This window comes from Prosopis cineraria, unplaced genomic scaffold (assembly GCF_029017545.1).
Source record: "Prosopis cineraria cultivar Desert tree isolate PC_DT_omini unplaced genomic scaffold, ASM2901754v1 PC445, whole genome shotgun sequence".
Taxonomy (NCBI): domain Eukaryota; kingdom Viridiplantae; phylum Streptophyta; class Magnoliopsida; order Fabales; family Fabaceae; genus Prosopis; species Prosopis cineraria.
The window spans coordinates 7,828-23,406 of NW_026555770.1; the positions used below are offsets into that span (position 1 = coordinate 7,828).

At 28.4% G+C, this 15,579-nt stretch overlaps 1 protein-coding gene across 1 annotated transcript; it reads right to left on the reverse strand.

Annotated features, from left to right (window-relative positions):
- Positions 1–1,368: 1,368 nt before the first annotated feature.
- LOC129297133 (leucine-rich repeat receptor-like serine/threonine-protein kinase RGI4) lies at positions 1,369–9,866 on the reverse strand. Its single transcript, XM_054935502.1, has 3 exons — positions 9,176–9,866; positions 2,994–3,137; positions 1,369–1,469 (listed from the first exon to the last, which is right to left on the reverse strand). Exons 1-3 carry the CDS (start codon positions 9,864–9,866, stop codon positions 1,369–1,371), a joined length of 936 nt encoding a protein of 311 aa, XP_054791477.1.
- Between the last annotated feature and the right edge of the window lie 5,713 nt (positions 9,867–15,579).

Sequence of the window (15,579 nt, forward strand, 5' to 3'; positions counted from 1 at the left end):
CATTGGAGGTGATTTCAATGCACCCCTCCTTGATTGTGAACAAACTTCGGCAACTGTTTTGGAGACCCCATGTGATAAAGCTTTTGAAAAATGGGATGAGAATATGGATATCATAGATTTGTGCTTTGTAGGACTTGCGTTTAATTGAAAAAGGGGAGGCACTGAAGCTTGTCTTGATTGGTCCCCCCCCCCCCAAAATCCAATGGTTGTAGAAATTCAAAGATGCCACTATTTCTAATCTTCAAGTGGAAAAATATTTTATTTAAACTGGCCTTTTGAAATATACTAGTCGCGTATGCACCAAATTAAACCAAGTGGACACCCTAATGTGTATAGGGCACAACCTAGGTCGAATCTCCTAGCAAGTTGGATTAAAAATTGATTGAGAATGATTATCAAATGTGCTATAAATGACAATGAAAATTGGTTTGATTAATTTTCTAAAATGAAACTAAAATTCTAACTAATGTTTATGCAATTTTTGATTTTAAGAGAAAATAAGTGAACCAATGAAAATGTATTTGCAACAGTGAATGGAAGTGATCCCTAGGAGTATGATGGTGAAGAAATCCTCATTCAACAATTAAATTGCTAAGGAAATGCTCTCATTGGCCAAGTGTAGTTCAAGACTATTCCAAACATAGCTAACAAAGTCACATGCACAAGCCTAACCATTATTACTCATGTAGTGAACTAAATTAGCATCATTAAGCTCTCAATGTGTTATTAGTTGATTAATTGGCTTAGAACAGTACCTAAAACGATACATAACAAAGAATTAATTCCAAATTAACCTTAATTAGAATTTGTCGAGACCTCACAATGTAACTATACAATTGCTAATACCAAGAACACTAAATAATTCATCACAACTATGCATTAAACCATTGAAATTAAAATTAAGTAACAATTCCTACAACCAATCAATCCAATAACAAGTATCCTCAACTAAAATGACAAAGGCATTTAATCAAACACCTTGAGTGCAACATTACAACTTCACTAATTCAACTATGAAAAGGAAAATTGCAAGTAAAAAAAAATCAAGAGGAACCAGAGTCTAGAAATCCTTAGCCATTGAAGTCCATGAATTCAATCTTCAATCCATCCACTACTACAAAGCTGACTTTTTATAGCGGTTAAAAAAGACTTTTTACAATGGTTAAATAGGTGATGTTGTTATAGGGGATGTAGAAAGTCTAACAATCTACATTGGTTATACGACCGCTGTAAAAAATACATACATATTCTATGTTGGCTAACAATAACCGATGTAGAAAATAGTTCAACGATTCAAAAATTAATAAATGGAGCACTTTCTACAGCGGTTGGAACCCCAGCCGGTGTAGAAAGTCCACTTTCTACTTTCTACACCGGTTGGGTGTCCAACCGCTGTAGAAAGTGGACTTCTACACCGGCTGGAGTTCCAACTGGCTCCAACCGCTGTAGAAAGTGGACTTTTACACTGGCTGGGGTTCCAACCATTGTAGAAAGTTTGCTATTTTACACCAGTTTTTACATTAACCGATGTAGAATATTAATTTCTACACCAATTATGGTAATAACCACTATAAAAAGTGTATTTTGTTTTTAAAATAAACAACCATATTTTTAAATTTACCCTACTCTGTACACAAAAATTACCACAGCCAAATCAGACAGCTAAATTTATTTACAATTTTTAATATAAAATTAATTTAACAACTATCCAAAATTTAAAGTTATCTATGAACTATCTAAGAACTATATATTGAGCTATCCAAAACATTGTGTCAACAAATGTTTAAAAAGTTGTCTATAACTAATAAACTTCTTAAATTGTACAAAACTTTGCAAAACTCATAATTCTCCCCAAAGTAAGTTGCCCAACGTATTAAGTGTGGATCTAGATTAGTCTAGAGCGAACAATGAACCTAGGATACCCCAAGATATTGGATGGTCTAGTACCAAAAAAAAAAAAACCAAAAAGAGTAAATAGTTTGGATATGTAAAAATGTGGTATACTTTAAAATATTTAATCTAAATATCTAACCTAAAATTTAATTATAAAATATGATATAGTTTAAAATATTTAATCTAAACATATTATGTCATTGAGATTTATGGGGGTTATAGTAAGTAGAACCTTAAAAAAAAAAAAAAGGTAAGACTACAATTGTGACAATAGAATTATCAAAAAAATTTTAAAAGTTATAAACTAACTTTTTATATAATTATGTATGTGTATCAATATAACAAAATAAAAAGTACAATACTACAACTGTTGATATATATGTTTAAAAGCTGCATCTATGAATGATAGATTTGGTGACGGGCTTTTGCTTCTATTACCTAAATTACAGTGTCATTTTTGTTTTGTATTTGAAGAGATATTAGGGTGGGAAATTAAAAAAAAAAAGACATAGGCTTTATTAAAATTGGATTTAGTAAATATGCTTGATTTTTAATTTCATTAAAGTCCTTTGAAATTAAAAATCAAGCATATTGTTGCTGGTTCTCATAGGATGGGTGTCTTCACCATCACTTCTTTTGTCTAATCTACTAGTTAAAATTATTTGGCTGATCTCTCTTATGTTGTTGCTGATTCTGTTTTTGCTCTGTTGCTGTTTGCGATTTCAGTTGTACTGTGCCAGTTTATTTGCCTTAGGAATATATCAGCAGTTGGGAAAAAAAAAAGTCCTTTGAAATTTAATGAAAGTTTCCTTACAAGGGACCTAACTGAAATTATCCCCTGTTATATTTAAAATCTTTGTAACAGGTTGAGTTCTCAATGATATTATAAAATATTACAAATTATGTATAAAAATATAATCCAATTTTTGTTTTGTCAGAAAAAGAAAGTTTATTCTTAACTTATACATTTTGGGATATACAATTAATAGCATTTCGACGAAACCTATTAGCATCTAAGTTCATAATTTCAAGTTGCAAGAGACAAGAAGTAAGAAAAAAGAAAAAATCTATAGTGACTTATAATTTGCATAAAATTATACCTTGTAAATTATTGGAACCAAGCTGTAATTCCTGAAGCGAAACCGAACTTCCAATGCTTCTAGGTATGTAGCCAATGAGTTGATTTCGACCCAAGTACATAATTTTAAGATTTGTAAGATTGGCAATCTCATTCGGAATATCTCCTGCATTATTGCAATAACAAATAAAAACAGTAATATGAGTGCTTGTATATATATTATATAAAATCATAGAAATACAATATAACTTTATGGAGATGATCATGGACAACATATGTTGTATAAAAAATCATATAAATTTAAAAACCATTAAAAAAATATCTCTTGCATTATGGCTCCAAGAACCCAAATGAAAATGACAAAAACTAACAAAAAGCATGCAAAATATTTGTTCCTGGCAGTGTAGAGAATGCTAAATGATGATAATGCACTATGTTGTATTGAAAGCATAATGACGGAGTTACCAATATCACAACAAATTAAAATTATATATAATTTGTAGATTCATTTATTGCACCCTACTCAACGTAATATATATATATATATATATATCTCATTCCCCTCTCCAACAAAATCAACGTTGAATATGATATTGTAAATAGCTTATTCTAAGACATTCTAAACACGTATTAAAATTTTTGAAATGATTTAGAGCAAATATATGAATTTATTTGATATTATTAAAGACACACCTATTAAGGAGTTGTATGATATCAATTCAAGTGAGAATAAGCTAGAAATAGCTGGAACTATTTTTCCTGAAATAGTTAATGTGACCAAGATCTAATTGTTTTTAATTAAGCAAAATCAAGTTTCCACTGCATCTTGTTATGTAATAAAAACAAATTAAATCCAATTATATGAGATGATTTTGCAATTTTAAAGTTTCAGACAATGTATTAAAATGATACAATATAACTTTATGAGATTATTAAGGAATACATAAAATCAAAATGGAACCTTTGTCTTTAATTTTAGACATATGCCTAATCGAATTTACAATAACTACATATAAATCCATCCCATAACGTGCACTGGGAAAAAAAAAATTAAATATTAGACATCAAAACAACGAAACCACACTGTTCAATACCATTAAATATCTTAACAAATCATAACCCGAATTACAAGACAAACACATTGCGTTGACCTTTTACACAATATATAGTGTATATATATCTAGATAAATAAATGTTGAAGACATAAAGAAAAAGATAAACTTTCATTTAAAATTTTCACTTACCGTGAATTTTTTAACTATATTCAATGTCCTTAATTAAATAATTGTTCAGTAAAATTATGACATCTAAAAGACTATAACTGTTAAAATATTTGAAGGATATTTTATTAATTTTTCTTTTAAAAATAATATTGTTAAGTTGTATAATGGTAACCCCTCCTAGTGATATAAGACTTGTAGGTTATTATTATTGTTGTTGTATATATTTCATTATACCATGTTATAAGAGAGCAAAGTTTTAAAAACTAGACCAGTCATTAAATTGATTGAGGCACATTCACTGTTTATTGATTGAATCATGGTTAGACTGGTTGCTATTAAAATGAAAAACTGTGAATTTATAAAAGGATAAAAATAAATAAATTAAAAAGAAAATAATGAGTAATAAGTTGCCCTCTTTTTAGTTTAGTACATAATCTTATAATATACCACAGTTAGTACAAATATGTATAATATTTATGAGTCCATACTTGTTATATATATAAAAAATGACAATGCATGAAGTAGTTTTACAAATTATATAAAAACTAAACTTAAAAGATTAAACCCGAGGAAAAATATAAATAAAAGCTTGATATTACCTTGACTCAATAGATACTATGAGTGTAGCCAAAAAATTAGTGAAGATCGAAGAGAGAGAGAGAGAGGAAAAAAAAAAAAAGAAGTGAATCTCTGATGCCTCTGGACCGGGATAATAATAGAAAAAGTGATTGGTGAAAGTCCTGCATTGATCGTCTGAAAATATTAGGTGGTGAGTCAATCGAGACGCTGGGTTCACATGTGGGGTTGAGAAGGTTTTAAGAAAACCGCAGCTCTTTGCCCCCAAGTTTCAAAAAATTTACAGTTGCGCCTCTTTTTTTTTTTTTAAAAAAAGAAGAAGTTAACATGCATTTTTTATTTTTATCTGTTTCTTTATGGGAACTGGTCAGGTTTTTACTAATTTTACAGGTTGTTTACTGATTTACTAGTCTTTGACTACTTTTGGTGACTTTATTTGTGCCTGGGGTATGGAGTTTTATCGGTTTAATAAAAACTAAGAGCTAGTTTTCAATTTTGACTGGATGACTTTGGCCTAGACATCAAGAGGAGTGATGTAGTTTAATAAAAAAAATGTACAATAATATGCTATTTGAAAATATATATTGTATGTGCACAAAATTAATTATATGTAAAGCCATATATTATATATTGTTCATTATTTAAACTGGCATCCCTTCATTGAAAAAAAAAAAAAATCTAACATCCCAAACAAAGGAAGCAAAGAGAGAGACAGAGAGAAGTTGTTGTTGACAAGTTTTTAGTGCTAATCAATGTGCTGTGTTTTTTGAAGAGTTAAAGTGTTAATTTACCCTCAATTATTTTAGGTACTCATTGGACACCCTCAAATCAAAGGGGCTCAACGTTGCCTCCATACTTTAAAAGTGAAGCAATGTCATTACGCCATTAAATATTTGTTAATTTAATCATTAATTGACTAAAAATATTATACAAAATGACCTAAAAATTATCAAAAAAAAGACGTAGATAATTACAGAAAATGACCAAAATAATTATAGGAAACAAATAGGTTCCGGTGTCTAATTTGCCTTTCGTATTTTGTCTTTGGCTAGCAATATTTATTTAGTTTACATTTTTTAATAGAATATCATTCTCATTTTATTTTATCTAATGTGGCACTAATAATAAGACTGTCAACTAAGCAATGCAACACTGTTAACTACCTCTTCCTTCGGTGAGAGTAGGGGGATTTCCTTTAGCACAACAAATTGTTGGCCCAAGGAAAGAAAGAAGGGAGAAAAATCATCAGTCACACAGCACTCTTGCTATTGATCGGATTAAGTCTTTTGTATAAAGAATACAAACCATAGGTGCCACATAGGATGAGTTACCAAGGACTTAGTTACTTTTTGAAAGGGATGAATGGAGAAGACAAAAGAAAGTATAAGAACTGAGTCAAGACGATTTAAATTATAAAAAAATAAGTCACAAACTGGATGGAACTATATGGGTCAACTAATTAATTTTTTCATTAAAATTGCTTCGAGGTATTTGTAAAAACAATTAAGTTTTGAGAAAAAGGTAAATAATAAAAAAATTAACTAATAACAACTTTTATAATTCCTAAAAAAATAAGAAGCTTTCAAAATGAAATAAATTTTCTTACTTTATATAAAAATAAACTCTCTCTCTCTCTCTCTCACATGCATATTTAGAATAAGCTTTTTAATGTCATGTTATGAAATATTTATCATTTATATAGCAGCTCGTGACATAATAAGGTATAACAAAGCTCAAAGAAATACAACACAGAAATAAATTTGATTAATTTATCTATCGTAAATAAATAGATTTAATTATCCTAATTATATCATACAATCAAATAATAATGTTTAGTGTTATCAACAAAATTAATAATTAGTCATTGCCTTGAAGTTCGAACCCTTGAGGCATAATCAAATTTTCAATCGCTTTTGGTGTGCAATTGCAAAGCTGATTATCACTTAATATTATGTTCAGATTTGCCAAATTACTAATTATATTGAGAATATCTACTAGGATGTGGTCATTGAAAAAATTGTAAGATATGCTATTAGACCGTAAAGTATGAGCATAAAGAGACCAACTTTGAAAATTCAAAAAATAGTTGATCTTAAATGGTAGAAAACATTTTTTGATAGAACTATGATACTTTTATTAGTTCCAAATTTGACTATTGTCTTTTGCAATAAATTAAACCTGCAGTGTCTGCTAAAATAGACTGATTTTTTTTTTTTGAGTCCATGTATAGTAAAAATATCATAATCAAATAAAAATAAGCAATAAAGAAGACAAAACTCTTGAACCCAATAGGAAAAAGAAGGAAATAGGAAATTGATGTATCTCGATATGTATCCATTAGTTTGAACTGTGTTTAGTGTGACCAATCGAATCCTCATATGCGAAGAGTTTTGTCCGAAGTCTTTGCAATATAATAGGGCCAAATATATTAAGAAAGGAAGATATTTTTCATCATATATACTATGATTAAATGAGGCTATAGTAGATTAATTATTGAGACGAATAAAATTAGTCAAAACACTTTCAGCACCCAAATTGAGAGAAATAGTGAGACAATATTAGTTCATTATTTGAACTTGTGTCCTGCTCGTACATCATTAGTTTATGCATGTCTTCAAAGTTACTTTCTTGTATGATAAACTATACTATAGAGCATTGTTATTGTTACATACTATGCATTCGAAATTAATAACGTTCATGTGTTATTATTATTTTTTCACTAAGTGCAGTATTTAGTTGGATTGCATTTATTTGCAACCAATTGAATAAATGATGAATGAGAATGGGATAATCATAATTAATTTTGTATAAGGTATGAAACAAAAAATAACCATAATCTATTTCAATATTCTCAAATATCTCTTGGAATACAACATTAGCTGTTCCTGACGATGCCTTATTATTTTTGTTGTGGACCAGTATCTTTAGGCCTTTTGTGTAAATTTATTTGAATCTGACTAAACTAATTACATGTACAGAGGAACTTATAATAGTTAATGTCTTATTTTATTAGTAAAGTATCAAATGCGTGTTATTCAATGTCTAAACTATAATTATTTATTGAAATGTTAGAAGAGCATAGAAACAAATGAAAAAATTAATGTTATTTTATGATTTAATGTTATGAAAAAAATATAACTTCCTTCCCATACTAAAAAAAATCATGCCTAGTAAATAAATAAATAAAAGAAAGAACAGTGCGCCTAAGGGACACACCCAACATAACTCAAGCGGCACCTTCCACATGACATAAAAATAAAATAAAAAATAAAAAGAAAAGCGCTTGGTCAGAAATTAGATAGAATTGAATAGTTAGTTATATGCATATATTTAAACAACTGGTGCCCAATATAATAATTTTTAAGAGCATAGGAACCTTAAAATATATTATGGGTACATGCTGTACAGAAGAAATCAGACTATGGAAGCTCAAATTAGTTCTAAAAAAATAGACATTCTATTAATAAAAAAAACAAGAGAAAATCAGTGATTTTTATAACATTAAAATAATGAGATATTGACGGTCGAATTGACAATTTGAGTTGTTTCAGATCTTTTTTTTTTTTTTTACACGAATGCACAAATTTATAATCATACCAATTGAGTACACAATTATAAATACCGATGCAGCTTATAGCACAGGGAAAAAGTCACAGAAATCATTTGAAGATTTTTCCTCCACCATGATGATCTAAAATTTTTAATAACTTTTTCACAATCAGATACATCATTCTCGATAGTAATTTCTTATGATTTTCTTCATAAAATGGGATTTGGAAACAAACAAAAGAATGCTTAAGACATGTCCTATAACAAGCACATGCTAATTTGTGACACAAATTTGTAATGTTATAAAAAGTAGGTCGTATTATGAAAGTAATAATTTATAACGTAACTGCAAAAAGAATTCTGAAAAGTATATAACTTAAAAAATATAAAATTATCTAACTAACCAAAAGAGGATTTCAAAGAACATTTGATCAATTTCTCTTTCTGAAATAAGAATATTTTATTATCACCAATATATCATAAAAAGTTAATGGTAAAATAATTATCAAACGTATTATTTTGCTTAGGTGAAGTTAATTTTAATATGTAGGAAGTACATACTGATCCAAAGCTGATTCCATGAAATGCAAAAAATGTGCCAACTTTGATAATTTGAATACTCGTAAAGCTAGGAGGGTTATGTAAAATGATAATTAACAAAAGTTTGTTGATGAATTTATTCTAACAAATATAAGTGAACATTTTACAACAAATTAAAGAAGATCAACTGAGCTTGATAATAAGGCTCACATAAATCCACATTAAAATTAAGCAAAAGGATTTCCAAATAGAAAAAAAAAATTTATAATCATTGTAAAATAGAAGAAATGCTAATAACACATTACGCAAGACATACCTGTTAAAAAGCTGCAAGACAAAGACAACAACTCATGTGAGAATAAGTTGGAAATGGTTGGAGGTATTCTTCCTGAAAGCTTGTTTACCGCAATCCGTAAAATCTTCAAACATTGAAGTTTTCCAATCTCAAATGGAATGAATCCTTCAATAAAGTTATCATTCCAGTTCAAAGTCTCTAACTTTGACAAATTGGATATGCTCTTAGGAATAACACCTCCAAAACTATTGTTACAGAGATGGAAGTGTTGAAGCATGAATAAGCTTCCAATCCAAGTTGGAATTTCTCCCTTGAATTCATTGTAGCTCAAGTTGAGAATTTGTAGCTTGTGTAATTGGATCAACTCTTTTGGCAACTCACCATAAAGGTTGTTACTATGAAGGTCAAGTTCAACCAAGAAAGACAAATTCCCAATTTTTGAGGGCAAAGTTCCCTTGAGACCCATCTCACCAAGATTCAAAGCTATTACTTTCTCATGGTGAGCATCACACATAACCCCAACCCAATTGCAAATGGAAGAAGAGTTGGACCAATTAACCAAGTAATTGTAAGGGTCCTTAACAGAAAACTTCAAGGCAAGTAGTGCCAATTCATCATATGTAGTTAAATTGGTGAAGCATAAAGTGAAATGAAAACAAAGTAGGGAAAACAAGAGAAAGGGGATAGTGAAATGAAATGAAAGATTTGCCATGTTGGATAGGTTGAGGGCTTCTTAGATTGATGAAGTAGTTGGAGGAGAAGGTTGTACTATATATATACACGCTTAGGAATTCATAAGCACAACTTTTAAATAGGACGGATGATTAGTTATATGCATTTAAACTAAAACTGTTGATTATGATGTTAATGGTAGAAATTTATCGGCTCAAGTAATATCCCTTGTCTACTTTTGTATCAATCAGTGGCCACTAGTTATAATTAATCTAAGGTGGTGGGGCCTGCAAAGAAGTTAGAAAATGAAGAGACATTATTGGCATATTCTTCAATTTGTTATTGGAAATAAAAAATGAATTTGATAGGGAGATATTAATCGAAGGAAAATGTTATTTTAATATCTTATATAATATATATAGATATATAAGAAGAAGAAATTGTTTAAATAATTGGAAAATTTAAGAAGAAAAAAATATATGAACCATTTGGATTGCGTCAACTACTTTTTCTTTTGGACTTAACTCTTGAGCACTTCGATTTGCTCTCTCCCTACTTAAAATAAATTTATAAAAAAACAAATTATGGCTTGTTTGATTTCTATCTTTAAAAACCGCTTTTAAAATAAAAATATAAAACAATTTGTTTGGATGAGTGTTTTAGATTTAAATGTTTGCAAAACTGTTCTCATCTTTTGTTTTTTTATTTAATGAAAGATCTTAGAATTATTTTTGTTTTCAATTTTATGTTTACAGCACAATTGATTACTGAATGCTGCTATCAGCTATAGTTAACTACTATCATTACCCATTGGTGACCACCATTATCTTCCGATTTTTTAATTCAAATTATTTTCTAATTTACATAGTTTTTGGTTTCAAAAATAATTTTTAAAATTTAATTTACAAGATAATTTTTAAAAACAAAAAAGGGAACAAAATCAAACAAGATCTAAATTTTGGGTCTCAATTTTTTTTGTCACAGAAAAATAAATTATTAATGTCAAAAACCATATGTTAATCTGAATATCACTGACGAAAACAAACTAATTTAGTTATTTTCATAGTTTTTTATATAGTGATTGGGTAGGCATTAATGATATGACAGTACAAACTTTAGGTTGTCATTCTAATAGTTTGAACTATAAACAAGGATCTCATTTAAATCTCGCTAAAAGTATAGAGTTTATTAAAGATTTATTTTTTTTTTCCATACAATACGCACAAATACAAACATGCGCGAAATTTATTAAAGTATATTATTGTGTCATTTTTTTCCAAGATATGGTACTAGAGCAGGCTTGACCAAAGAAAAATGTGGATACCGACTAAAAAATAGTTTGTCACCATTAATGATTTCTTTTCCATGTTGGCTTCAATAATGGGTTGAGAATAGAAAGATTTCTATTATTATATGTCGTTTTCTTTACGCGAACTTAATGTTTAAATTTCAAAGTGAAATGACTTTAATATATATATATATATATATCATTTTTATTCATCTGATTCTATTATTGTGCCATTTTCTCTACACACGCGTAGATAAAAATATATATTTTATCTTAGGATAGCTGAGACGATAAGAATAGAACCAAGTGTTTGCACTCTTAAATACATTCACATATGCATGGGAATTGGAAAATTTATTATTATTATCATAATTATTATTATTATTATTTTAATGATGGTTATTTTTTACATAACTTACTTTACTCCATTTATAAAATCACATTTTAAATATTTTTACTCAACAAAAATCATATACACAGACTACTCAATTTCCAACATAGGATCTACTGTAGGACCAAAAAAAAACCTCATTATTGTGTCACTTTCCCCAAGATATGAGTACTTAAGAAGGTTTGACTCAAGAAAAAATGCGGACACCGACTAAAAAAGCCCAGACTTCTATGATTTTGCCATGTTGTTTGCGCAACCTTAATTTTCAAAATAAAAAGACTTAAATATATAAAAATTATTTTTATTCCACTACTTCTATTAACGTATCATTTTCTCGATGCATATGGATTGACTTAGACCTTGACATTATGTGTCCGCATAGGAAAAAAAAAAAAAGGATGACCATTATGACATTATCTTTTGTTTATTCAAAACTAATTCAGAATTGGGTTACAGGGGTTTATCTAAGAGCGCTTACATTAGATCGCTCACTAATAAAATTCTCACGTAAGTACTTTGAAAATAAAGTAATGTTACCCCTACTAACAACAAATGTTAACTTTAGTCATTAGATGACAAAAAAGTCATTAGAAATAGTTTAAAGCACACAAATGTCCTTTAACCCATAGAATTTTCAAACATATGATCTAGTCAATTAATTTTTAATATTGCTTTTTAAAGAGTAGAGAAGGCGGGATACAAATTAATGTCCTTCTGAATCTTGTTACTTAGCTAGCATTATTGGAGCACTTAAGAATTTGTTAAAGGGTTTGTGCCTGTTTGGATTTGGTTTTCAAAACCCTAATCCCTAAACTTTTTTTTTTTTGGTTCATTGTTCATATACTGTAACTTAATTTGGTGGGTTGATGAATTTTTCTTTTCTTGGGGGGAAAAAAACGAGAACAATAATTGAATTGCATTATGAGCCTTCCGCGAAGCATCCTAACTCCTATGCATTATTAGTTGCTTCTTGATTTAACATCTTTAATTAATTAATTTGGGATCAAAACTTTCTTAATCTGTGGGGGCACGTTGTTGTTTTTCCTCGGTCTCTTTTCAACTTTTTCTTTTTTGTATTTTTTTATTTCAAAACTTTATTCTCGCCTTGTATTATTTTTTTATGAATGAAAGTTTAGATGAGTTGAGACTCAGGGCTCATTAGGGCCAGGTATACCTTTAGGCTCAAAAGGCGCTTACAAAGGTACATGCAAATTACTTACCAACAAGATCCTCACTTCGGCAATGGAATTTGATCCCTTAAATTTATAAGCCAAATCCTTGTCAAATGGACCTTGTTGGCACTACTGCCTTTTATAATAGTAATACGCGTCATATGCAACCTAAACTGTTAGGAACCTTCAAGGAATTAAGTTGAGACTTTAAACAAGTGTGATTAGTAGGATCCATGGATCAAACATTATCATATCATTTTTTAATCATACAAGAAAATGCTGTCAAATTCTCCCTCCCCCCCTTTCTCGGAAGAATTGAAGAATGACCAAGATAGATGATGGGAAAGGGGCTTGATGGTTTGTGGGTATAACATAAAATTGTGGCGAAAAACATGTTGGCTTTCAATTATATCTTGATCAAATTACTTTTATATATAAATTATTTGACCTCTGAAGAAATCAAAGAGCATTTTAATTTCCATTATTGTTTGCTAATTGATTAAACATTATATATAACCTAAGAAATTTTTTATTTATTATTTTATTGGTCATTAATCTGCTCAACTAATTTTTAATTATTATCTCAGAATATTATAAAAAGTTAATTACTGAAAAATATCAGTAAATTTCTTTTGTATATTATTATTATTTTTTTAGTTTCTCAATGTATCTCCACGATCATCAATCATGAGACTAATCCTTCAAAAAATTTGAATGGCATTTAAGTTGTCATCTCCCGAAAGATGCTCACCATACACACCTCTAGGAATCAAATTCTAAAATGATGCTACACTTGCTTGGTGTTTATATTGGACAACAGTTATAAAGTATTATTATTATTATATTTATTTATTTTAGTAAGAGTGATGACTCATATGACTTTTTTGAAAATTAATATTTAGTTGAAATTGGTTTTTGTTAGAATTATGTCTGGATATTTTTGTTAATGATTGTTAGAACTTTACTGTAGCGGAAATTAAGGCAATCATTCATAAACTAATAAAAATTTTGTTTGGATATAATCATTAATAAAATGTAAAAAAATGAATTCAAATGCATCTTAGAAAAAGGAAAGAGTTACTTTTTTGCAGGACATCATTAAATTGTACCATATGCAAATATAAAGCAACTTAACTTCATCATGACTACATTTTCTATATAGTAAAACCAAAGCACAAAGAAAGGCCTACATTCTAACACAAGAAAAAGGATAATTAAGCCCAAATCTCATTACATCATAATCAGATAATATAAGGTTTATTAACAATTACTAAAAAATAACTTTAGCTATCATCTTGCTATGATCAATTGTCAATAGACCTTAAAGCATTTAATTGTATTGTGGGGACCAAAACTTTAATTTACTTTTTTTAAAAAAAGACCTAACTAGAGAAAAATGTTAATAAAATTAAAGGGTTTATTCAATAATACAATAATAAATTTTTTATTATTTAGATAATTAGTAAATAAAATAGATTTTAGTGAATAAATGATTCCAATTAATTGGGTCAATAATCAATATTTGAAGATTCAAATAGCTGAAAAGAATACTTTTGAGAATAAATCTGGCTATATATTTGTGCTATCTTAAAAATTTGTTTGTATTTGTCAACAAAATTAAAAAAATAGTGTTTATCTGGATGTATGAGGAATGTGAATTTTAATTATTTATTTAAAAATTATGTTTGAAGAGTGAATGCAAGTATCAATCTACGAAATTTAGTTTATTAATTTGTTAGCAGTTGCTTATGTGATAATAATGGATTCAAACATAGTATCTCGCTGATGTTAGAAATAATGAAATTTACTTGCTTCATTCTATCCAACTCCCCAGTAGAACATTTCTCTAAATTAGATAAAGAATATTCTGGGACAACCAAACTTTTGTCCTAAAAGTTTGATTCAGATGTCGATTTCACCTCTCAAGTTTAATTTTTATGAATTTGATCCGTTATATTTTCTTAAATTATCATATTAATTTTTTAAGATTTATAAAACAAATTGAGTCTCAAATTAATTTAATATGCAAAGTATGCTAATTATTTAACATGTACTTGTAGTTAAATAAGAACAAATTAACCCTCAAATCAGTTTAATTTTTATCAAACTAGTCTCTCATACAAAGTCTTTAATTTATTGTTTTTAAATTTTTTTATTCTATTATTTTTCCCTACCTAAGGTATAGTGTATGGGATTTTTTTCTTTGGACAGAATGAAATGAAGAGGGATGGCTAGAATTTTTATACCATTATTTAGAAGAATTTTTTTTTTTTTTAAAGAGTGGTATCGCATCTGATGACCTTTCAAGCCATCCCAAGCCTAATTTTTCCAACCCCTATGTTGGGGAATTGAGACTGAAATAACCTAATATAAATAATATTATTACTAAATTACTTTTATCCTTCTCACCTCCTTTTACTCTTTCACTTTCTCTCACCATGAAATTGGAAAAACATAATTATAACTAATTTGAATCTATTGATTTTATAATAATTTTTAAATAATGATTAAATAAAATCATTTATCACTCTAATAAAATTCCCAAACAATGAAAATTCCATTCCATTCACTCTATCCTGCTCCACCCTATTCCATTCCATTAATTTTTGATCCAGTTTCACCCTTTACATGAGAAAGCATTTGCACAAATAATAATATGACTTATTATCTTGCTTTAATTAATTGGAGCATAATTGAAATATTGATATATTTTTAGCAAATATAGCAACATAATAATAACTTCTCTTGAAACACATGAATAATGTTTTGAATACCTTATAAATAGGATCAAAGTGAGTAAGTGAATGTTTTAATTTTTGTGAAGACTCTATTATTGACAATAGCGCCATTTTCTTTAGGTCATGGATTTCAAAGATGACTTGGCTTGGGAATAAATAAGCAA

Coding starts and splice junctions, on each gene's coding strand:
- LOC129297133 (XM_054935502.1), bottom strand. CDS start 9,866: ATGGCAAATCTTTCATTTCATTTCACTATCCCCTTTCTCTTGTTTTCC. Junction 3,138..9,175: donor GTCTTGCAGCTTTTTAACAG/GTATGTCTTGCG, acceptor GCAATAATGCAG/GAGATATTCCGAATGAGATT. Junction 1,470..2,993: donor TGGTTCCAATAATTTACAAG/GTATAATTTTAT, acceptor TTGGAACCCCAG/CCAGTGTAAAAGTCCACTTT.